The sequence below is a fragment of the Mauremys reevesii genome, linkage group 17 (genome assembly GCF_016161935.1).
Source record: "Mauremys reevesii isolate NIE-2019 linkage group 17, ASM1616193v1, whole genome shotgun sequence".
NCBI classification, from domain to species: domain Eukaryota; kingdom Metazoa; phylum Chordata; order Testudines; family Geoemydidae; genus Mauremys; species Mauremys reevesii.
The window spans coordinates 2,307,502-2,332,380 of record NC_052639.1 but is presented as its reverse complement, the minus strand read 5'-3'; the positions used below and the strand labels follow the sequence as shown (position 1 = coordinate 2,332,380).

General features: G+C 53.2%; 1 protein-coding gene across 1 annotated transcript in view; it reads right to left on the bottom strand.

Annotated features, from left to right (window-relative positions):
- The window catches only part of LOC120384944 (alpha-2-macroglobulin-like protein 1), a 58,996-nt gene that overhangs the window by 17,824 nt on the left and 16,293 nt on the right, over positions 1-24,879 (bottom strand). Inside the window, exons 17-20 of the mRNA XM_039504047.1 lie at positions 23,886-23,991; positions 4,059-4,201; positions 3,008-3,226; positions 2,641-2,698 (exon numbers count right to left, since the gene is read on the bottom strand). Coding sequence (XP_039359981.1) covers positions 2,641-2,698; positions 3,008-3,226; positions 4,059-4,201; positions 23,886-23,991 — 526 coding nt within the window. The remainder of the gene's footprint in view (positions 1-2,640; positions 2,699-3,007; positions 3,227-4,058; positions 4,202-23,885; positions 23,992-24,879) is intronic.

The window sequence follows — 24,879 nt, the reverse complement described above, 5'->3', positions numbered from 1 at the left end:
AATATACTGATCCACTGTAACTTGCTGTACAAAAGTAGGATAAAATTGAGCAAGAAATGCTTCCCAGTGCTAACTAGGACTGGAATTGCTATTTTCAACAGCCATTGCCTTTTTTTTTAAAGGAAGACAGTGCTATTGCATTGGCAAATTCCCCATAGAAAGAAAGAGTGGAACAAAAGAATAATAAAGGCACCTCAATTTTTCCTCATTTATGGAGGACAGTCTTATATATGCACCCAGATTAGCCCATCTCCGTGCTGCTGGGAGAAGACTTAGCCAACAACGTGAGGCTAACAAAAAGGGTAGGGATGGTCACCCACAGCCAGGCTAAATAGGCCTATAGACCTAACCCCATTCCTGAGCCTCCTACAGGAACCCAGTCTGGGTCCCCAGATACCACAGGCCAGGGGACCCAACCGGAGGTGGTGGAACCAGACTCCAGACCAGAGTCTATGGCAGCAGCTGTAAATCTCGTTCCTGGAACCCAGCCAGAACCAGCCCAAGGATCGGAACTGGCAGAGCAGTCAGCCCCAGAGCCCCAGGCCTGCAACCCCACCAGAGTCAGGGGAGCCAGCACCAAAGGGTGCCACAGAGCCCGCACCTGCAGCCGCTAAACAGGTGCAGAAAGCTCAATCAGAGCCTGTAATACCACTTAGTGCACCAGCAGAGAGCGGGTCACAGTCAGTGGAAACAACCCCATCACCTGCATCGCTTCCAGTAGGACCAAGCCCAAGCCCACCACCCAGCGAGGAACTAATGTCTTCCGCCTCAAGGGAGCAGTTCCAGGCAGAGCAGGAAGCAGATGAGCGACTCAAGAGGGGCAGGGATAATACAGTGGTTTGAGCATTGGCTTGCTAAACCCAGGGTTGTGAGTTCAGTCCTTTAGGGGGCCACTTAGGGATCTGGGGCAAAAATCTGTCTGGGGATTAGTCCTGCTTTGAGCAGCGGGTTGGACTAGATGACCTCCAGAGGTCCCTTCCACCCCTGATATTCTATGATTCTAAGGGAGCTTGGATAGTGGCACGGAGCGACATACCGCCTCTCAGCTCTTCTAACAGGTCCAGGTTTGTTATAGAAGGAGGACTCTTACAAAAGAAGACCCTTCCTGGTCGGCAAAAGGAGGACTGGCATCCTCAGAGACAGTTGGTAGTTCCAACTAAGTATAGGGAAAACCTTGATCACCCTAGTGGCCATGCTGGGGTGAACAGGACCAAGGACTGTTTGGGGAAGTCCTTCCACAGAGAGGGGATGGGCAAGGGCGTTTCTACCTATGTCTGGTCTTGTGAGGTGTGCCAGAGGGTGAGAAAGCCCCAAGATCAGGTCAAGGCCCCCTCCAGCCATCCCCATAATTGAGGTTCCTTTTCAGCGAATAGCTGTGGATATTCTGGGTCCTTTCCCTATGAAGACACCCAGAGGGAAAGCTGTAATGGCCAGAAGCAGTAGCTCTAAGCAACATCAGGGCTAAAGGCATGAGCCAGTAATTGACAGACATTGTTGCCAGGGTAGGTTGGCCCTCTGACATCCTTACGGATTTGGGAACTGACTTCCTGGTGGGGACCATGAAACGTCTTTGGGAAGCTCATGGGGTGAACCAGTTTACCGACCAGGAGAGAGGTGATGCTGAGTGCCTGAAGGAATCTACTATAAAGGGAAAAGCAACGGTTGCATAGAAGAGCCTTTCCATGACCCTTGGGCATAAGCAGCGACAGCAAATCCAGGAGCTATGCACCAGCTTTGCACTGATGTTTTCAGCTACCCCAGGAAGGACAGAAAGGGCACACCACTCCATTGACAAGGTGATGCTCGCCCAATTAGATCCCAACCCTCCCTGATGGCTCCTCAAGCCAAAACTGCAATAGAAAGGGAGATCAAGGACATGTTACAGATGCATTTTCTTCCTTTTTGTTTTTAATAAAATTTGCCTTTAAGAACAGGATTGGATTTGTGGTGTCCTAAGAGGTTTGCACATGTTTGATTAGCTGGTAGCAACCGCTAATTTCCTTTGTTTTTTTTCTCAGCTCTTCCCTGGAGTGGGGGGAGGGGCTGAAAGGGCTTGAGGGTGCCCCACAGGGAGGAATTCCCAAGTGCTGCTTCCTGGGTCCAAGGGGGTTTCTGCATTTGGGTGGTGGCAGCGTTTACCAAGCCAAGGTCAGGGAAAAGCTGTAACCTTGGGAGTTTAATACAAGCCTGGAGTGGCCAGTATTAATTTTTAGAATCCTTGCGGGCCCCACTTCTGCACTCGGAGTGCCAGAGTGGGGATTCAGCCTTGACGGGGGGAGACAAGAGAGAAAGCTGGAGGGGAAGGGAAGGACAGAGGGATGTGGTGATGGTGGGAAATGGTGAGTAGGTCGTCAGGGGTTTCACTGCTGCAGTGTCCTCTCCCCCACCCCCCGAAGCTCTTTCCTCCCCTCCTTCCCTTGGCACCAAGCCCTGAGTGACCCCATCCTGCGCCTCCTTCTCACTCCCAGCCCAGAGCCTCCAATGCCCCTTACCCGTCTGTCCCACACGCAGAGCCTCCAAAGGCCCCTACCTGCCTCCCTAGTGTGAAGGCTCCAGCACCCCTTCTCTGCACCCCCACTGTGCAGAGCCCCCCACCCCTTCCCTGCCCCTCCTCCGGCACAGAGCCCCAGCGCCCCTTACCCAGGCTGCTCGCCGTCACCTCCCACTGGAAGGTTTTCCTTCGTCTGCACAGAGGCAGCTGGTGTAGGCGCCGCCGCCCGCCTGCACCTGGAACTGCGCAGACTCTGCCAGCGCCACCCGCACCTGTGGGGCCCAACACGAGAGCCCCCTTAGGGCTGTGGGAGACGCGCCACACGAGCCAGCTCCAGCCGAGACGTGACCCCTCTGGGGCTCAGGCCCCCTCACCGCGATGTGCTGACCCCAGTGGTCACAGGGTCACAGCCAGTGACTGCCGGTGCCACTCGCCAGCCTGCACCGCTGCCCAGCCCCCCAGCCCCAGGTCACTGGCCCCAGCAGCCCCCGCAGCCCAGCCCCGGGTAGCACTCACCTTGATGCACTGCCGCAGGTAGTTGAAGACGGTGGCCTTTAGGGCGAAGGCCTCTCCCCGGATCACGGAGTACGGCAAGGCCAGCTCCACAAAGAAGGGTTTGAAGGCCATGAAGGTGGCCGTGGCGAGCCCAAAGCCCACCTCCGCCGTGCAGAACATCCCAGCTTTCCACTCCGTGATGGTGTCGGGCACCGAGACTGGGACGCCCTGGAGCCCTCGCTGGGCCGGGACGGATACAAATAGAGCGTCAGACACGCGGCCGCCCCCTGGGAAGCGCCCACGAGCACGGCCACCAGAGACGTCCCTGCCCGACCCTCCGCTGGGCTGGGGCCAGAAACAGGCCAATCCCAGACAGCAGAGAGGGGAAGAGCTGTCAGTGCCCCCATCTCCTCCCCTCCTCCGCCCCACACCAGCTAGCGCAGGATCCTGCCCTGCCCCGGGGCTCTCCGGGCTGGGCTCAATGTCCCACGGGATGGGGATCCCCCCTTCCGCAGCCGGACACGTTTCCCTGTCAGGGGCTATTCCTGGGGTCAGCCTCAATTCCCCCTGCTTGGGATCCCCTGGCCCTACCCCCCCATGTGCCACCTCAATGCCCTCCCGGGGTTCAAACCTCCCATGTTCTCAGCGTCAGAGCTCCTGGGCACCACGTGGGAATGAAAACCCCATGAAGAGCAATGGGGTCGGGATGATAAACCCCCCTGCCGACCTGATGGGATCCTGGGAATGGCAGGGGAGGGGCTGGTGCGAACCCCCCTCTGCTGGTGAGACGCAGGGTCAAGGTGCTGCCTGGGCTTCCAGACCCCTCCCCCGCTCTGCGGGGTTCATTACATCTGTAAAGAGACGAATCCCACGGCCCTGGGGGCTTGTTATTCCCTGTTGCTGTGCTGGGTCCCTCTCCGCTGGCAACAGGGCGCAGGAACCAGCCCCACGCTGGCAGCCGGCCCTCCCCCACCACTGCACCGCCTCTGGGAGCTGCTGCTTTCCAGGGTCTGGCCTGGAGGCCGCTCTGCAGGGACGGTCTGTGACAGCTCCTCACTCACCCCAGAGGCACCAGGTCCCACAGCCACGTCTCTGGGAAGTACAGACGTGGCGCTGGTTCCTCCTGGGTGCCGGGTTCTGGCACGGGCCGGGCATTGCTCACTGGGGTCCCTGCTGCACTATCCACACCTGCCTCCACGTTCTTAGGGGTCCTGACTAGAAAAGATGCAAAGGGGGTTGAGGGAGCCCCACACTGTATTGAGGGTTAAGTCAGCTGATGACTGACATGTGTTTGTACCTGTAAAGTCTCGATATTTGGGGAGATTTCAGGGAGGGGATATGGCACTGACCCCTGCCCAGATGTGACCTGACCTGGGAGCAGCCAGTGGCAGGGCTGGAGGGGGGGTCAGGCTGTGGGTGCCCTAGATGCAGCACACACTAGTTGTGGGGGGGGGAACAATAATAGAAAATGTGGAAATGGCAGAGGTGCTTAATGACGTCTTTGTTGCTGTTTTCACCAAGGAGGTCGGTGGCGATTGGACGTCTAACATAGCGAATGCCAGTGAAAATGAGGTAGGATCAGAGGCTAAAATAGGGAAAGAACAAGTTAAAAATTACTTAGACAAGTTAGATGTCTTCAAGTCACAAGGGCCTGAGGAGATGCATCCCAGAATACTCAAGGAGCTGACTGAGGGGGTATCTGAGCCATTAGCAATTATCTTTGAAAAGTCACAGAAGACGGGAGAGAGCCCAGAAGACTGGAAAATGGCATGAGATTTGCCAATCTATAAAAAGGGAAATAAGGACAACCCGGGGAGCTACAGACCAGTCAGCTTAACTTCTGTACCCGGACAGATAATGGGGCAAATAATTAAACAATCCATTTGCAAACACCTAGAAGATAATAAGGTGAAAAGTAATAGTCAGCAGGGGTCTGTCAAGAACAAATCATGTCAAACCAACCCAATAGCTTTCTTTGACGGGGTAACAAGCCTTGTGAATAGAGGGGAAGCGGTAGATGTGGTGTATCTTGACTTTAGTAAAGCTTTTGATACGGTCTCCCCCCCGTATCCCCTGCTGCCCCAGCCCTGGGCTCTCACCCACCCACCCACACCCCACTGCCGCCCCAGTGCTGGGCTTCCTCTTCCCACCCCACTGCCGCTCCAGCCCTGGGCTCCTCCCTTTCCCCACCAGTGTCCCCCCCACACCTCCTACCTCCCCAGCCCTGGGCTCTCCTCTCCCCCCCCCCACCTGCACTCTCCTTCCTCCGCAGCCCTGGGTCACTGGTAACTCGCTCCCAGGGTGGGTCATTCAGCAGGAATTTTGGATGTGCACAGAACACAGACAGGATTGGTTCCCATATGGTTACAGAGCTGCAGTAAAGTGGAACAATGTTCAGCTTGTGTGATTGGAGGAGATCTGGGTGCATATATAAGACTGTCCTCCATAAATGAGGAAAAGTTGAGGTACCTTTATTATTCTTTTGTTCCACTCTTTGTTTCTATGGGGAATTTGCCAATGCAATAGCACTGTCTTCCTTTAAAAAAAAAAAGGCAATGGCTGTTCCAGTCCTAATAACCCCTGGGAAGCATTTCTTGCTCAATTTTATCCTGCTTTTTATAGAGCAAGTTACAGGGGATCAGTATATTTGATTTGGGAGAAATGAAGTAACAGCTGCCCAAACTGAGCTTGAGCACTCCTGAATTTCGAGGTGTTCAAATCTGGAAGGCTGGTGCTGGGTGTGTGTTGGGGGCGGGGGCTGTGGCTCCGCATGGGAGCACAGCAGCATATGCAGCAGCAGGTTTGGAGGTGCGTGGAGCCAGACACGCTGGTCTGAATGGCACGGTAAGGGGGTTGGGGATTGGAGAAGGGTAGGCAGTTCCGGGGGCAGTCAAGGGACAGGGAGTGGGGTTGGATGGGGCAGAGGATCGGGGGCCAGTCAGGGACAGGCAGCGGTTGGATAGGCATGGGAGTCCCAGGGGTTTATCAGGGGACAGGTAGGGGGTGGGGTCCTGGGGGGAAGTTGGGGGTGGTGTCAGGAGGGGGCAGTTGGGGACAAGGAGAAGGGAGGCTTAGATAGGGGGTGAGGTCCTGGGGGGCAGGTGTCCTGGGGGATAAGGGGATAAGGACCAGCGGTGCTTAGATAGGAGGTGGGGTCCTGGGGGAAGTTAGGGGCAGGGGTCCTGGGAGGGGTGATCAGGGACAGGGAGCAGGGGAGTTGGATGGGTTGGGGTTTCTGTGGGGGCAGTGGGAGGGAGTGGATGGTGGCAGGGTGGGGCTTCCTTCCCCCTGGAGTGTCCTGTTTTTGAATGTTAAAATATGGTCTCCCTACCATTCACAGCACGCAGCCGCATGAGGTCCCCCTCCTTCCTTTCCAGTTGGTAGTGGCCAAGGGAATTCTGGGAAATGTAGTTCTTTCTCTGCTCCAGGGCTGGCTCTATAGGCAGGGAGCTAACCAAGGAACTGCAGCTCCCAGAGGCTGAGGCCATACTGAGGCCTTCTTAGAAAATTTTGAAAGGGCCTGCCTTGAGTACTCCCAGAGCCCCATGTTGGTTCTCAGCTCCCCTGCCACCCCTGCAAATGGGCTGCCACAAGCAGGTGCTTGCTTTGCTGGTGCCTAGAGCTGCCCCTGACATGACCGTCTCATAAACAAACTAGGGAAATGCAACCTCGATGAAGCTACTATAAGGTGGGTGCATAACTGGTTGGAAAACCATTCCCAGAGAACAGTTATTGTGGTTCACAGTCATGCTGGAAGGGCATAATGAGTGGGGTCACGCGGGGATCCGTTCTGGGTCCGGTTCTGTTCAATATCTTCATCAATGATTTAGGTAATGGCATAGATAGTACATTGTGACAAAGTTCCTCCTCTACCTTGATGGGTGTCATAAACAGATAGTTAAAGGTCAATGCCTCTTTTACCTCTAAAGGGTTAAGAAGTTCACCTAGTCTAGCTGACACCTGACCAGAAGAACCAATGGGGGAACAAGATGTTTCAAAAGGAAGGAGGGAAGTTTCCTTTGTTTAGTCAGTTTCAGTTTCAGCCAGAGTGGAAAAGATCAAGGAACCAGCCTCTTATCAGAGTAGTACGTTTTAGAAAGGAATAAATAGGTTTATGTTTATTTTCTTTTGTGACTTGTCTTGGTGCCATTAAGGGAATTATCAAATTGGGTATTCTTGTGTGTATTAAGATTTTTGCACAGGGGAACATCCTGTGTTTTCAATCTATTGTCTGTAAGATTAGCTGATATGCTGTCCCCCTGAGTTTTTTTTCTTTCTTTTATCTTTCTTTTCTTTAATTAAAAGCCTTCTTTTTAAGAACCTGATTGATTTTTTCCCTGTTTTTTTAGATCCAAGGGAATTGGATCTGGACTCACCAGGGAATTGGTGGAGGAGTCTCTCAAGGCTACCCAGGGAGGGGAAGGTTTTTGGGGGAAAGGGAGTGATCCAGGTACTCAGAAATTCTGGATGGTGGCAGCGAGACCAGATCTAAGCTGGTAATTAAGCTTAGAAGTGTCCATGCAGGTCCCCACATCTGTACCCTAAAGTTCAGAGTGGGGGTGAGACCTATGACATGGTGAGCAGCGGAGGAATTTTAAAGGAACCTAGCCATATTTTATTTTCCTCCTTTGAGATGCTGGAGAAGCAGTGAAGGAGAGATACCCTGAAGGCAAACAGATAAAGGTTTTTCTAACAAGGCTTTGTTAGAAAGGATTTCCAGCTGGGCTTAGCTGGAGGGTAATTAGCAGTTTGCAAAAGACAAGTCACAAACCAGTTTTTCTGGTTTCTTTCTCATTCTGAGAAGTCCAGTTAAAAGCTGTGATTTTTTTTTTTTTACCTCGCAAACAAAGATAGCTCAGGCAGAGCAGGGAAACATGTCAAGCAAAGAAAAAAAACCATACAACAGGAGCTAGAATTAGCCAAACTCCAGGCTGAGGAGAGCCAAAAGCAACATGACAGACAGATGGCCAGAGATAAGGCTGCTCACCAGAGGGCTATGGAGCTCCAGAGGGAGGCCCAGAAGCATGCCCTGGAGTTAGGAAGGGCTAAGCAGGATTTACCAGCCAACCCTAACAACCCTTCTCCAGGTACTGCTTCCAATCCCAGAAAATTCCCCACCTACAAGGCAGGTGATGATACTGAGGCCTTCTTAGAAAATTTCGAAAGGGCCTGCCTTGAGTACAGCATCTCTACAGACCAGTGCATGATAGAGCTGAGGCCACAGCTCAGTGGACCCTTAGCAGAGGTGGCGGCTGAAATGCCTAAGGAACACATGAACGATTATAAACTTTTTCAAACCAAGGCCAGAATCAGAATGGGGCTAATACCTGAGCATGCCCGTTGGCAGTTCAGAGCCCTAAGGTGGAAACCAGATGTGTCATTTACCCGACACGCCTACCACATTGGAAAGAATTGGGATGCCTGGATATCAGGAGCAAGTCTAAATCTCTAGAAGCTCTGTCCTTCCTAATGCAAATGGAGCAGTTCTTAGAGAGTGTTCCTGAGGAAATAGAGAGGTACATCCTAGATGGGAAGCCCAAAACTGTAACTGAGGCGGGGGAAGATCGGAGCCAAAGGGTGGAAGTGGCAGAAAAGAAAAAAACCACTAGCAGTTGGAACAAATATCAGAGGGGGCAAACTGAAACTAAACCCTATCACCGGGGGCAACCCAAGGCCCCTCCTACAACCCAAGGAAAGCCCCAGACACCTTATTGTCCCACCTCACCAGTCTCCAGCAACCCACCTCAGCCCAGTGACCAGTCAGCTGGGCGATGTTTTAAATGTAATGAACTGGGACATATGAAGGCCCACTGCTCCAAGGACCCCAACCAATTACAGTTCATTACACCACAATCACATCAAAGATCCCCAGGCACAGATGCCTCTCAAATACTCTCGGAGCGAAGGGAAAACTTGAGAGTGGACGGGAAGAAGGTTATCATGTGGAGGGACACTGGGGCACAAGTGTTGGCTATCCACCAATCCTTAGTGGACCCCAAATTCATCAACCCAGAGGCCCAAGTGACAATTCACCCATTCGTGTCAAAATCTTTAAACTTGCCTACAGCTGAGTTGCCTGTCCAGTACAAGGGCTGGTCAGGAATGTGGACTTTTGCAGTCTATGACAATTATCCCATCCCATGCTACTGGGGGAAGACTTGGCCAACCATGTGAAGCTGGCCAAGAGGGTGGGAATGGTCACCCGCAGCCAGGCCAAGCAAGCTTCCACACCTATCCCTGTTCCTGAGCCGTCCACCAGGGCCCCGTCTGTGTTACCAGAGACCCAGTCAAAGGTGGTGGAACCATATCTTCTACCCATGAATGCTATAGTCATAGTGAATCCAGTCTCAGAACCAGAACTGGCAAAGCAACCAGCACCAGAACCGTTGCCAGCACTAACTCCAGTGCTTGCAAACCCATCTACAACTCCAACGCCAGAGGGCACCAGCTAGCCTGAACTGGCAGAAGCAGCAGACAACCCTACCCAAGAGGCTCAGCCAGAGCCTGAAATATCACATAGTGCACCAGCAGAGAGCGGTTCACCAGCAACGAAAACAACCCCATCACCTACATCGCTTCCAGAGGGACCAAGCCCAAGTCCACAGGCCAAGGAGGAACTGATGTCTCCAGCATCAAGGGAACAGTTCCAGACTGAGCAGGAAGCAGATGACAGCCTTCAGAAAGCTTGGGTGGCGGCACGGAGCACCCCACTGCCTCTCAGCTCTTCTAAACTATCCCGGTTTGTTGTAGAACAAGGACTTTTATACAAGAAAACTCTTTGGTGGACACCGGGAAGACTGGCGTCCTCAAAGACCGTTGGTAGTTCTAACTAAGTACCAGGTAAAGCTCTTGAGCTTAGCCCATGGTCATCCCAGTGGCCATTCTGGGGTGAATGGAACCAAGGACCAGTTGGGGAAGTCCTTCCACTGGGAGGGGATGGGCAAGGACATTGCTAATTATGTCCGGTCTTGTGAGATGTGCCAAAGAGTGGGAAAGCCCCAAGAGCAGGTCAAAGCCCCTCTCCAGCCATCCCCATAATTGAAGTTCCCTTTCAACTAGTAGCTGTGGATATTCTGGGTCCTCTTCCAAAAAAGACCCCCAGAGGAAAGCAGTACATACTGACTTTCATGGATTTTGCCACCTGATGGCCAGAAGCAGTACCCTTTAGCAACACCAGGGCTAAAAGTGTGTGCCAGGCCTTAGCAGACATTTTTGCCAGGGTAGGTTGGCCCTCAGACATCCTTACAGATTCAGGAACTAATTTCCTGTCTGGGACCATGAAAAACCTGTGGGAAACTCATGGGGTGAATCACTTGGTTGCCACCCCTTACCACCATCAAACCAATGGCCTGGTGGAGAGGTTTAATGGAACTTTGGGGGCCATGATACGTAAATTCGTGAATGAACACTCCAATGACTGGGATCTAGTGTTGAAGCAGTTGCCTTTTGCCTACAGAGCTGTACCACATCCCAGTTTAGGGTTTTCGCCATTTGAACTTGTGTAAGGCCACGAGGTTAAGGGGCCATTACAGTTGGTGAAGCAGCAATGGGAGGGGTTTACGCCTTCTCCAGGAACTAACATTCTGGACTTTGTAAGCAACCTACAAAGCACCCTCCGACACTCTTTAGCCTTTGCTAAAGAAAACCTAAAGGACGCTGAGGAAGAGCAAAAGGCCTGGTATAATAAACATTCCAGAGAACGATCCTTCAAAGTAGGAGACCAAGTCATGGTCTTAAAGGCACTCCAGGCCCATAAAATGGAAGGTCCATGGGAAGGACCATTCACGGTCCAGGAGCGCCTAAGAGCTGTTACCTATCTCATAGCATTCCCCACCTCTAACATACAGCCTAAGGTGTACCATGTTAATTCTCTTAAGCCCTTTTATTCCAGAGAATTAAAGGTTTCCCAGTTTACAGCCCAGGGAACAGATGACGCAGAGTGGCCTGAAGGTGTCTACTACGACGGAAAAAGTGACAGTGGTGTAGGAGAGGTGAACCTCTGTGCGACCCTTGGATGTCTGCAGCGACAGCAGATAAAAGAGCTGTGCACTAGCTTCACGCCAATGTTCTCAACCACCCCAGGACGGACCGAACGGGTGTACCACTCCATTGACACAGGTAATACTCACCTAATTAGAACCCCACCCTACCAGGTGTCACTTCATGCCCAAACTGCTATAAAATGGGAGATCCAGGACATGCTACAGATGGATATAATCCACCCCTCTAACAGTGCATGGGCATCTCCAGTGGTTCTAGTTCCCAAACCAGATGGGGAAATACGCTTTTGCGTGGACTACCGTAAGCTAAATGCTGTAACTCATCCCGACAGCTATCCAATGCCATGCACCGATGAGCTATTGGAGAAATTGGGACATGCCCAATTCATCTCTACCTTAGACTTAACCAAGGGGTACTGGCAAGTGCCGGTAGATGAACTCGCCAAGGAAAGGTCAGCCTTTGTCATCCATGCAGGGGTGTATGAATTTAATGTGCTCCCTTTCGACTGCAAATGCACCTGCCACCTTCCAAAGACTTGTAGATGGTCTCCTAGCGGGACTGGGAGAATCTGCAGTTGCCTACCTCAATGATGTGGCCATTTTTTCTGATTCATGGGCAGAACACCTGGAGCACCTGGAAAAAGTCTTCGAGCGCATCAGGCAGGCAGGACTAACTGTTAAGGCTAAAAAATGTCAAATAGGCCAAAACAGAGTGACTTACCTTGGACAACAAGTGGGTCAAGGAACTATAAACCCCCTACAGGCCAAGTTGGATGCTATCCAAAAGCGGCCTATCCCCAAGTCAAAAAAACAAGTCCAATCGTTCTTAGGCTTGGCCGGATATTACAGGCAATTTGTACCACACTACAGCCAAATCGCTGCCCCACTAACAAACCTGACCAAAAAACCACAGCCAAATGCAGTTAAGTGGACTGATGAGTGTCAGAAGGCCTTTAACCAGCTTAAGGTGACACTCATGTCTGACCCTGTGCTAAGGGCCCCAGACTTTGACAAACCCTTCCTAGTAACCACAGATGCATCTGAGCGTGGTGTAGGAGCAGTTTTAATGCAGGAAGGACTGGATCAAGAATTCCATCCTGTCGCGTTTCTCAGCAAGAAACTGTCTAAGAGAGAAAGCCACTGGTCCATCAGTGAAAAAGAATGCTACGCCATTGTGTATGCCCTGGAAAAGCTACGCCCATATGTTTGGGGACGGCATTTCCAGCTACAAACCAACCATGCTGCGCTAAAGTGGCTTCATACTGCCAAGGGAAACAACAAAAAACTTCTTCGATGGAGTTTAGCTCTCCAAGATTTTGATTTTGAAATTCAACACATTTCAGGAGCTCCTAACAAAGTAGCTGATGCACTCTCCTGTGAAAGTTTCCCAGAGTTAACTGGTTAAAATTGTCCTTGAAATGTGAAAAAGCTTGTCGTTTTACATAATTAGTAGTATATGTAAAGGTGCATGTGTTTTATTAATCTGTTTATTCTAAAGTTCTGGGAAGAAATCACCGGCAGTGTGGTTCAACACTGTCTGAAATTTGGGGGGCATGTCATAAACAGATAGTTAAGGGTTAATGCCTCTTTTACTTGTAAAGGGTTAAGAAGTTCACCTAGTCTAGCTGACACCTGACCAGAGGAACCAATGGGGGAACAAAATGTTTCAAAAGGAAGGAGGGAAGTTTCCTTTGTTTAGACAGTTTCAGTTTCAGTCGGAGTGGAAAAGATCAAGGAACCAGCCTCTTATCAGAGTAGTAAGTTTTAGAAAGGAATAAATAGGTTTATGTTTATTTTCTTTTGTGACTTGTCTTGGTGCCATTAAGGGAATTATCAAATTGGGTATTCTTGTGTGTATTAAGATTTTTGCACAGGGGAACATCCTGTGTTTTCAATCTATTGTCTGTAAGATTAGCTGATATGCTGTCCCCCTGAGGTTTTTTTCCCTTTCTTTTACCTTTCTTTTCTTTAATTAAAAGCCTTCTTTTTAAGAACCTGATTGATTTTTTCCCCTGTTTTTGAGATCCAAGGGAATTGGATCTGGACTCACCAGGGACTGGTGGGGGGGAAAAGGGAGGGGGAAGGAGTAATTCTTCCTTATTTTTGAGATCCAAGGGAATTGGATCTGGACTCACCAGGAATTGGTGGAGGAGTCTCTAGGCTACCCAGGGAGGGGAAGGTTTTGGGGGGAAAGGGAGTGATCCAGGTACTCAGAAATTCTGGATGATGGCAGCAAGACCAGATCTAAGCTGGTAATTAAGCTTAGAAGTGTCCATGCAGGCCCCTACATCTGTATCCTAAAGTTCAGAGTGGGGGTGAGACCTATGACAGTGGATCCTGCGCTTATTGGTGGATTTGCTCACCTCAGTGATCTTCTCTTCTGGTGGAACCCACAGTCCGGGTCAACTCCTCCTGTGTCTGATCAGGAGTTGGGAGGTTTGGAGGGAACCCGGGCCCACCCTCTACTCTGGGTTCCAGCCCAGGGCCCTGTGGATTGCAGCTGTCTATAGTGCCTCCTGTAACAGCTGCATGACAGCTACAACTCCCAGGGCTACTTCCCATGGCCTCCTCCAAACACCTTCTTTATCCTCACCACTTGGACCTTCCTCCTGGTGTCTGATAACGCTTGTACTCCTCAGTCCTCTAGCAGCACGTCCTCTCAGCTCCTTGCGCCTCTTGCTCCCAGCTCCTCACACACGCGCCTCACTGACTAACTTTTAACTAGTTCCAGCCAGCCCTTGATTGGCTTCAGGTGTCCCAATCAATGTAGCTATCTCCACTGCCTTCTAGAAGGATCTTAATTGGCCCCAGGTGTCTTGATTAACCTGGAGCAACTGCCATTTGTTTACCAGGGTACCAGGGATTTGTTTAGCTTGGAGCTAACATACCTGTTCCTCACTACTTTACTGTAGCCATCTGGCCTTGCCCCATCACATATCCCTCCCTCTGCTCAACACCATAGAGTTGGGCAACTTGGGACGCCAGGCAGTGTGCTCGTGATAGACCATCAGCGTTGCTGTGGTGGCATCCAGCCCTGTGCCGTATGTGGAACTGGAATGGTTGGAGGGATAAGAACCACCTGGTGACCCTTGCATTCGTCTCCTTATTTCTCTGCATCCACTGGAGGGGTGCATAGTCTGTCACAAGAGTACATTGCCGCCTAAGAGGTAATAACACAGCGCCTCCATGGCCCATTTGACAGCAAGGCATTCTCTCGACTACTGCATACTTCTGTTCTCTTGGGAGCAGTTTTCTGCTTAGATAGAGGATTGGGTGTTCTTCTTCTCCAATCATTTGCGACAGAACCGCCCTCAACCCCACCTTGGAAACATCTATTTGTAAAATAAATTCCTTGTTACAGTCCGGGGCTATGAGTATGGGATCGTTACAGAGGGCCGGCTGAAGGTCTATAAATGCCCCCTCTGCTGCATCGGTCCACTTCACCATGTCTGGACCTCGGGCCTTCACCAGGTCCGTTAGAGGACTTGTTCTACTGGTGAAGTGGGGAATAAAATGTCGGTAGTAGCCTACCATGCCTAGGAACGCACAGCCCTGCTTCTTTCGGGTTGGCCAGGGCCAGTTTTGCATCGCCTCTAGCTTATTAGTTTGGGGCTTCACTATACCCCTTCCTACAATATATCCCAGGTACCTAGCCTCTGCTAGCCCTATGGCACATTTAGCAGGATTAGCAGTGAGGCCAGCCCACCTTAAGGTGCGTAGCACTGCCTCAACCTTCTCCAAGTGGGTTCCCCAGTCTGGCATATGGATGATGACATCATCTAGGTATGTGGCTGCATAACTAGTATGGGGGCGCAGCAGCTTATCCATGAGGCGCTGGAATGTGGCTGGGGCCCCATGTAACCCAAAAGGGAGGACGGTGTACTGGAATAGCCCGTCAGGGGTGGAGAACGCTGTCTTTTCTTTAGCTTCCTTGGTCAGGGGAATCTGCCAATACCCTTTTGTCAGATCCAGTGAAGTCAAGAATCGGGCACTACCCAGTCAGTCAACCAGTTCATCGATGCGTGGTATGGGGTATGCATCAAATTGGGATACTTCATTCAGTCGGCGAAAGTCATTACAGAATCTCGTGGTACCATCAGGTTTAGGCACTAGAATGATTGGACTGCACCACTGATTGTAAGATTCTTCAATAACCCTTAATTCTAACATTTTCTTTACTTCAGCCTTGATTTCTTCCCTTTTGGTTGCTGGGATTCAGTAAGGTCTTAGTGTTACCTTGGCTCCAGGGATTGTGTGGATATGGTGATAGGTCTCAGTCGTTCGCCCCGGTTTTGTGGAGAACACATCTTGGTTGCGATTAATCATGTCGGCTGCCTCGATCTTTTGGATCGGCGTCAAGTCAGGTGATATCCTCACTTGCTCCTATAAGTTATCCTCCTGGGGAAGGGTCTCCTGGGTGACTAAGCATGCCTCTTGATCATGCCAAGATTTTAGAAGATTGATGTGGTAAATTTTCTCTGGTTTTCTGCGGCCTGGCTGCCGCACCTTATAGTTTACCTCTCCCACGGCTTCAATCACTTCAAATGGTCCCTGCCACTGGACCAACAGCTTGCTTTCTGCTGTGGGCACCAGGACCATTACTCAATTCCCTGGTTGGAACGGTCGAAGCTTTGCTTGGTAGTTATAATGGGGTTGTTGGGTCTCCTGTGCTTTCTCCAAGTGTTCCCATACAATGGGTGTAACTCGGGCTACCCTGATCTCTCATCTGCAGTACATGCTCGACTATGTTCCTTCTGGGGTTTGGCTCCTCTTCCCTGGCTTCTCTGGCTATATCCAATATGCCCCGGGGGTGGCGCCTGTATAGTAGTTCGAATGGAGAGAAACCTGTGGAGGCTTGTTGGACTTCCCAGATGGCGAACATGAGGTAAGGCAATAGGGTATCCCAATCTTTCCCATCCCGGCTCACCACTTTCCTGATCATGGCCTTGAGGGTCCTATTGAACCTTTCCACAAGGCTGTCTGTTTGTGGGTGGTATACAGAGATCCATAGGGCTTGTACATGGAGCAATGAACAGAGATCTTTCATCAACTTGGACACGAAAGGTGTCCCTTGATCAGTCAGTATCTCCTTGGGTAGCCCAACCCGGGAAAAGATCTGTACTAGCTCCTTAACTATTGTCTTGGAAGCTATGTTGCGCAGGGGGACAGCTTCTGGTATCAGGTTGCATAGTCTAGTACAACCAGCACATGTTGGTCTTCTCTAGGGGCCCGATCAGACCCATGGCTATGCGTTCAAATGGTACCTCTATTATTGGAAGAGGTATCAAAGGGGCCCGCAAGTGTGGGCGAGGGCTATGTAGCTGACACTCTGGACAAGAGGTGCAGGAGCACCTGACCTCTTCATGTACTCCTGGCCAGAAGAACCTCCGCAGGATCTGGCAGGAATTGACCCGACTACCCAAGGAAAGCCCCTTTCGTAGCAAACACCCAATCCCAACCCTGGAAGGTGGGACAGCCAAACCCCTGGGGAGTCCTAGGTGGAGGAAGAGGGGGGCTGAAAACCAGCGGAGACCCCAGAAGGAAGGGATTGGCCTGAGTGGGGGGAACCCTGGGACTAACCCCCCTAACCCACATGATAGGGGAATGATTAGAAACAGTTATAGATGTTATGCATGTGGGGAGTGGGGACACATAGCAGCACAGTGTCCCAGCACCGAGGAGCCTATGCAGTGCAGCTTGGGGGATTGGGAGGTCCCATGCTCCCTTATCCACCTTGCGGGTGTCGCATTAGCCCCACATAACTACACCAGGCCAGTGAGGATAAATGGAGCAGAGACTACAGCGCTTGTGGACTCGGGGAGTGCTATCACCCTTATATCGGGTAAGCTGGTAAAAAGTAGTCAGCTGCTACAAGCCAAACGTGTAGAAGTGATGTGCGTGCATGGGGCCATGAGTCATTATCCCACCATCCCGGTAGCTATCTCCACTGCCTTCTAGAAGGATCTTAATTGGCCCCAGGTGTCTTGATTAACCTGGAGAAACTGCCAGTTGGTTACCATAGTACAAGGGATTTGTTTAGCCTGGGACTAACATACCTGTTCCTCACTACTTTACTTTAGCTATCTGGCCTTGCCCCATCACAACACTTATAAAGTTTCTGGCCGATACCAAGCTGGGAGGGGTTGCAAGTGCTTTGGAGGATAGGATTATAATTCAAAATGATCTGGACAAACTGGAGAGATGGTCTGAAGTAAATGGGATGAAATTCAATAAGAACAAATGCCAAGTGCTCCACTTAGGAAGGAACAATCAGTTGCACACACACAAAATGGGAAATGACTGCCTAGGAAGGAGCACTGTGGAAAGGGATCTGGGGGGTCATAGTGGATCACAAGCTAAATATGAGTCAATAGTGTAACGCTGTTCCAAAAAAAGTGAACATCATTCTGGGATGCACTAGCAGGAGTGTTGAAAGCAAGACATGAGAAGTAATTCTTCTGCTCTACTCCGCGCTGATTAGGCCTCAACTGGAGTATTGTGTCCAGTTCTGGGAGCCACATTTCAGGAAAGAGATGGAGAAATTGGAGAAAGTCCAGAGAAGAGCAACAAAAATGATTACAGGTCTAGGAAACATGAGCTATGAGGGAGTATTGAAAAAATTGGGTTTGTTTAGTCTGGAGAAAGAAGACTGAGAGGGGACATGATAACAGTTTTCAAGTACTGTGGCAGAGCTCTGACCTTGCCCCCGTGGGTCCTGCGCTTCTAGGTGGTTTCTGCTGCCTCAGTGGCTCACTGTGACCCTCCAAGTAGCCCTTCTCTCTCTAGGACCAGGGTTACAGTCTACTGAGCCCTTTTCATCATAGTCAGCAAGGAGGTTGGTGAGAGAACTCCCACAGTCTCTGTTGTCCCTGGGGGCTTATTTCAGAACAGTTCAGCCTCCTGTCCTGACAGGGGCTTACCTTCCCCTCCCAGGAGATGTTCCTGTAGTGGTGGGTTGGGGGGAACCTGGGCCCACCCTCTACTCCGGGTTCCAGCCCAGGGCCCCCATATGGTAGCAGCTGTTGGCAGCCAACCTTTCACTGCCAGAGTTGCTACATTTCCCTGGGCCACTTCCCCACAGCTCTCCTGCTTCTCCCTTACCGATGGTTTGAGGGTGTCTTCATTAACCAGCCCTTCAGCTGCACTTCCTCTCCTCTGGCTCCCTGGCTCTCCCCTGCCTGACTGGAGTGAGCCCTTTTTATAGTATCAGCGGGGCCTTAATTAGAGTCAGGTGGTCACATTAGTTTAATGGCCTCACCTGACTCTTTGCAGGTTAATTAGAGTCAGGTGTTCTCATTAGCCTGGAGCAGCCCCTGCTCTGGTCAGTCAGGGAAACTGTTAACCCAGCGGCCAATATATCTGCCTTCTGCTATTCTGCTGTACCCAACTGGCCTGGGTCTATCACAGTACATAAAAGGTTGTTACAAGGAGGAGGGAGAAAAATTGTTCTTCTTAACCTCTGAGGCTAGGACAAGAAGCAATGGGCTTTAACTGCAGTAGGGGAGGTTTAGGTTGGACATTAGGAAAAACTTTGTAACTGTCAGGGTGGTTAAGCACTGGAATAAATTGCCCAGGGAGGTTGTGGAATCTCCATCATTGGAGATTTTTGAGTGCAGGTTCGACAAACACCTGTCAGAAATGGTCTAGATAATCCTTAATCCTGCCATGAGTACAGGGGACTGGCCTAGATGACCTCTCGAGGTCCCTTCCAGTCCTATGATTCAGAACATGGGCGGAAACCAGGGAGTCCTGAGCTCAGTCCCAGCTCTGCCCCGAGCAACATTAAGGGTACATTGCACTCCCAGAGCCCTTCACAAAGAGCCGCTAGTCAGGCAGGTCAAATCATTAGCCACCCTGAGCAGCTGGGAGATGGAAGCCTAGAGACGCTCAGTGTGTTTCTACTGCAACCACCGAGCACGAGTGGGCTTTGCAGGACCCCATGTAATTGCCTCCATAACACCCAGCTTGACTCTCAGATCCCAGGGTAGCGTGTGGGGCTGGAGCTAGAAAAGCCATTGATCTCCCTGTGAAGTGAATATATCTGGGCTGGAGTCACTGAGAGACAGGCAAGTAGCCAGGCGATGCCACGGTCACCACCACTTGGCACTGTGTGATTAGCCTGTGTATTGGGTGGTGCGCGCAGGAGGCTGGGTATGTCCCTCCATAGGCAGCTGCAGGCCCTGCCTCAAAGACCCTCCAGCGAAAGGGGGAGGAGCAGAGGTGTGCCCAGCTCCCACTGAGAACCCTCCCACCCTGGCCCCATTGAGAACAATAGAGAATCCCCACCCCCACCTCATGGAGAACAATGAAGAATCCCCCACCTCCGGCCTCTTTGAGAACAATGGAACTGCCAAGGGCAATGTCAGAACCAGGATCAGAACCCAGGTCCCAGGCCCGATCTATGAGCTCACAGGGCCGTCTCCCCTCAGAGGGCAGAGAGGGCATTTGGAATTGCTGATCAGGAGGGATGGAAGTGCCCAGTCACTGACCTGGTGAGGACAATGTGGGGCCGAGCCAGACAGGTGAGGGTAGGACAGCAGGACGTGTTAAAAGTGTCCATGTTCACAGGGCTCCTTGCTGTTGGTGTTGGTGAGAATTTTCAAAGCCGCATCCTGGGTGAGAAGGAAGACAGAGGAAAAAGCGTCAGGAGCTGCTAAAATAGGGGACTGTGGCATCATACTTTGGCCTTTCTCCTCCCTCACCTACACGAGAAGCAATAAGAACGCTGGGAGGACAAAGACATCAGCTGAGGAGACTAGTCCCAGGCTTAAAAGGGGAAGCCTGTGTGTTAAGAACTGTAACCTCTAGTGGGGTGAGAAAACTGCTTGATCCAAATACTCCTCGTGTAATAAGGTTTAAGATTTAGACTGTGCACTTACCTTTTATTTTCTTTGGTAACTATCTGTGACCTTTTGTGCCCATCACTTACAATCATTTAATCACCGTCTTTCTGTAGTTAATAAATCTGTGTTGTATCCTAAATAAAACTGGGTGTTTTGGTTGAAGTCTTGGGAAATCTCAGCAGAGGTTACAAAGGCTGGAGTGTCCCCTCTCCACATCGAGGGAGGGGTGGGCTGGGTAATAAACGTACACTGGCCAGGCTTCTGAGCAGGGCAAGAGAGTACAGTTCTGGGGTGCAAGGCTGGGGGCTTGGGAGGTTGGCTGGTGCCTTTCTCTGTGTGATTCGTATGCGGCGCTGGGAGCATTCATGCAATGTGCTGGGTGGGGGGCTCCACATGCTGTGGTGCTGAGTGATCACAGCGCCTGGAGGGGTTTGCTGCTTGTCACTAGCAAAGCACTGGGAGAGAAAGCCCAGGCTGGAGAGTGAAGGGGGCACAGCAGTATCCCAGTTCCAGGGTGCACCCGGGGATCCCATCACACAGAGCTGTGCCTGCGGCAGGAGGAGAGGGGCACGTGAACCTCGAAGGGTTAAGTCTACCTTAGTCCAGCTCTGAGAAGCCTGCTGGGATTCTCCTAACCAGGTGCTGGAGGCTGTGCTGGGGGGAGGGATAACTCAGTGGTTTGAGCATTGGCCTGCTTAAATGCAGGGTTGTGAGTTCAGTCTTTGAGGAGGCCACTTAGGGCAAAAATCAGTACTTGGTCCTGCTAGTGAAGGGACAGGGCTAGACTTGATGACCTTTCAATGGAGCAGGGGCTGTCTGTGTGGGGGATGGGAGAGCAGGGACGATTTTAGGTGAGATGCAGGTATTCAGACTGTAACATGAGCTAGGCCTGGGGGAGGGGCGGTGACACCTCTGGCTGGGGCTAGACAAAAGGGAAGGGTGGAGTGAAGTCAGTCTTCGGTTGGGAGCTGGGAGGTGGGTTTTCAGGGGATCCTAGGCTGGGATCCAAGCACCCTGAACCCCCCAGATAGGCCAGATTGAGGGGTCCTGGCTCTGAACACAAGCTGGGCTGTATCCTGTGATCCTGCTGTTCAATAAACCTTCTGTTTTACTGGCTGGCTGAGAGTCACTGTGAGCCCAGGAAGAGGGGTGCAGGGCCGGACTCCCCCACACTCCGTGACACCTTTCAAGGTCCCTTCCACTCCTAGGAGAGGGGTATAGCTCCAATTATATATAAAAAAAATTCCCTCTGCTCAATGCTCATTTCCTTCACAACCCTCTGCAGGAACAGCAGTGTCTGCACTTGGCTCTTTGTGACAAACTGGGAATGTTCTTAATGTTTTCTCTGAATACGGTGTTGGTGCCTCAGTGTCCCCTATGCAGTTGTTAAGTATCTAGGTGGGGGGATAAGGGTGTATCTTGCTGCAGAGCAAAGGGCCAGTGTACATAAATGCCTGACACTCTGTCTCCTAGCCAGGGGCAGCTCTAGGCATTTTGCCACCTCAAGCATGGCAGGCAGGCTGCCCTCGGCGGCTTGCCTGCGGGAGGTCCGCCGAAGCTGCGGGACCAGCGGACCCTCCGCAGGTGTGCAGCTGAAGGCAGCCTGCCTGCCGCCCTCACGGCCACCGGCAGAGCGCCCTCAGTGGCTTGCTGCCCCAAGCACGCGCTTGGCATGCTGGTGCCTGGAGCCACCCCTGCTCCTAGCAACTGATGGCCTGGGACCCTCCTCTGCAAGGTACCAACTGAAGGTGTTGGAGACAAAGAGATCAGGTGACCTCCTGGCCTGGGAAAGGAGCTGAGCAGAGGAGGAGGGGCTGGGCAGGGGTCTTCAGTCTGGAGCTGGCTGGGGACGAGGAGTGAGGGCAGATGTGGGGGTCTGGCTCACTGTCCCCTAGAATGGACCCGGCCAAGGGGTCTGGTTCTCTGTACCTACAAGCTCTGTTTCAGACCGTGTTCCTATCATCGAATAAACCTCTGTGTTACTGGCTGGCTGAGCGTCACGTCTGACTGCGAAGTGGGGGTGCAGGACCTGGTGGCTTCCCCAGGACCCCGCCTGGGAGGACTCGCTGTGGGAAGCGCACGGAGGGGCAGAGGATGCTGAATGCTCCAAGGTCAGACCCAGGGGGTGAAGACGTGTGAACTTCTTGCCCTGGATACAGTCTGCTCCGAGGGAGAGGAGGCTCCCCAAAGTCCTGCCTGGCTTTGTGGGAAGCAGTTCCAGAGCATCGCCTGGGGACTCCGTGACACTCTTACAGCCCTTGAAAACGTCGCCCTCAACCCCAGATTTCAGTCTCGGGCAAAACTGCCAAACGGAGCCGCTGCAAAGCGGAGGCAACAGGCGCAACCCGCAGCCGCCGAAACCTGCCCTGGGTGGGGCCTGAACTCACAGCCCGTGGGCACCCCGGCCATTCACGGGCCACAGCACGTCCCCCAGTGCCCCTCGGGCATTGTGACACCAGACTGCCTGCAAACCCACTGGCTCCACAGGTGGAGCCCCAGCCTGGCTGCACATGCGCCTCCCACTCTCTGGGGCCTCCGTTCAGGTCACCCCCCCACCCCCAGAGCAAACAGCATGATGAGAACCAGGTGGTCGTGTAAACCCGTTTCATGAGGGGCGGCTGAATCTTGGGCCCCCCCTGCTCAAATGTCCCCACATGTGGCCCACTAGCCCCACCCGGCCCTGCCATGAGGCACCGCAAATCTCAGGCCAGGTTGTGGATGTCAGAGCACTCAGACACTCCTCTTTAAACAGCCGGCGACACTCAACCTCCGCTCGAGCAGAGCTGCCACCCCCCTGCAATGTGCAGCACCCGCCCATGGGGCCGGCCGCGCTCCTCGAGCTCTCCCATGGCAGCATCTCTACGGGTGCTGGCAGGGGGAGGGCGGGTCCCAGCCCATTCCACTATGGCCGTCTGACTGGGATCCCAGGCCCTGGGGAGGCTGCCAGCACTCAGAGCAGCCCCTGCTGGGACAGAGCCCCGGTCTCCTGACTCCCAGCCCCTGAGGGCTTTGGGAAGAGGTCGTCCATCCCTCGCTCGGGCGGGGCAAGATGCCATCACCCCACCCCCTCCTCACCCATTCCCCCACCCCCTTCTTGTCCCATCTGCACCCATCCCCCACCTCCCTTGTCTCCTCTGCACCCCCCCTGCAAGCCACTCAGGTGGCTTCCTCCTCCTCCAGGCTGCCTGGGATGGGCAGGGGAGCACTGGGAGCACCAGAGGCACCGTCTCTGGGAGCCCCATTCCCACACCCGGTGCCACTGCAGGTCCTGCTGGCCGGAGGAGCCATTTCAGGAAAATCCTGCTCTGCCTCTGTGGCCCCGGGCTGGAGCAGGCTCAGTCGCTCTGGGGCGAAGGTGCGCGCAGGCCGGTCGGCACGTAGGAGGGGATGGAGCAGGCGCGGTGCAGAGGGATTCCTCGCAGAATAATGTTGCCATACTCCAAGCCTTTGCTGGGCATGTGGGTCCTGCCATTCCCAGGAGTTTCCCATGCAGCCGGCTGGGGGCTGCATGTCATGGAGAAGGCAAAGGGCACCTCCCTGAACCCAGGGTGACCTCCCGGGAAGTGCCAGAGAACCGTAAGTGGAGGTGGTGCTGCCAGCCCCGCAGGTAATATCCCTGTGCCCAGGAGTGGGGCGGGATGGGGCATTCCTGCTCCCTGGATACGCCGGGGATCTGTCCCAGGGCCTGGGCCATGTCTGAAGGTGGCTGGGGAGGTGTATCCCAGGCCTGAGTTTGCTAGGAGCAGCCCTGGGGATTCATTAGAACAGGCCGGACTATTTGGTCGGATTCGCCCCTGGATGCCGGCAGCTCTGGGCACATCGGAGCCAGTTTTGTCCTATCAGGCTACAGAGGAGTGTGAGGCCTGGCCAGGCCCAACCCTACCTTAAACAGGCTGTAGGCGTTAGCCAGTGTGGGAGTCCGGCTGCTAGTCCCTCTGCGACACCTCCACCTGGGACCTAAGCCGCGGCAGTGAGGAACTGGAACCGGACCACCCGCAACACCCGGCACACCCGGAACACCCGGAGGACCCGGAACACCCGGAGCACCCCGCGCACCCGGATCACCCGGAGGACCCGGAGCACCCGGAGGATGACATGACTCCGGCTCTCGCACTCCGTCAGGATAGTCTCCTCGGGGAAAATCTGGGAGCAGGTTATAGACCTAAAGACAAACACACACGACATCAGCCATGAAACCAAGACACGAGCTACCCCAGAGACAGCTACTGCCCATCCTCCCACTAACACATCACCCCACAAACCTCCGCTCTCGCCCCAGCCTCATCTCTAGCCTGGACACCTCCCCCTACCCTGCCCAGCACCCATCTCCATCCCCCACGTGGGCATCTGTCCCTGCACCTCCCCCCACAGCCCTAGGAGAGGGACCGGCGGCTCCCAACGCCCTGGGAGAACCTGGGGCAGGGGGAGGGCAGCTGCCCCTTCTCGCCGTGGGGCAGCGAATGGCTCTTAGTGCCCCTCCCCCACTCTGTCCAGATCACAGAGGGGCCGCGTCGGGGGCTGGCCCTGGGGCCACGGCTCACAGGGATACGTGACTCAGCCCCCGCCCAGTGAGCCCCATCTCCTGCTGCCCCATGGGGCTTGGGAGGCTCCACTTGCGGTGTGCAGAGCCCGTGAGCCCCTGGATGGCAGGCGCCAGTGACGGGTCGAGTGCGATTCCGTATCATCACCCGGGCAGGGGCAACTCCCACAATGCACCTGGCCAGTTGTCCACTGCTGTACATGGGGAGCAGGGAATTCACCTGCTCCTGCCCCTGGGGACCAGCTCTGCCCTGGAGAGGGAGCGCCAGTTACCCCAGCCATTATCTCAGCTCCGAGCTCCACGTTCCCAGCCAGAGCCGGGGGAGGGGGCGTCAGGAGGGGGGCACTGAAAGGGCTGATGGGAGAACAGGCAAGGCAAGTAGGGACCCCCCAGAGCTAGGGGGTGACAAGTGCCATGGGAGCAGCCCTCAGACTGGGAGAGGTGGCCTCGAGGGGTGTCCCCCAGCGGCCATGCATCGCCCTCCCCAGCGAGCGGGGAGGACTCGTCGGG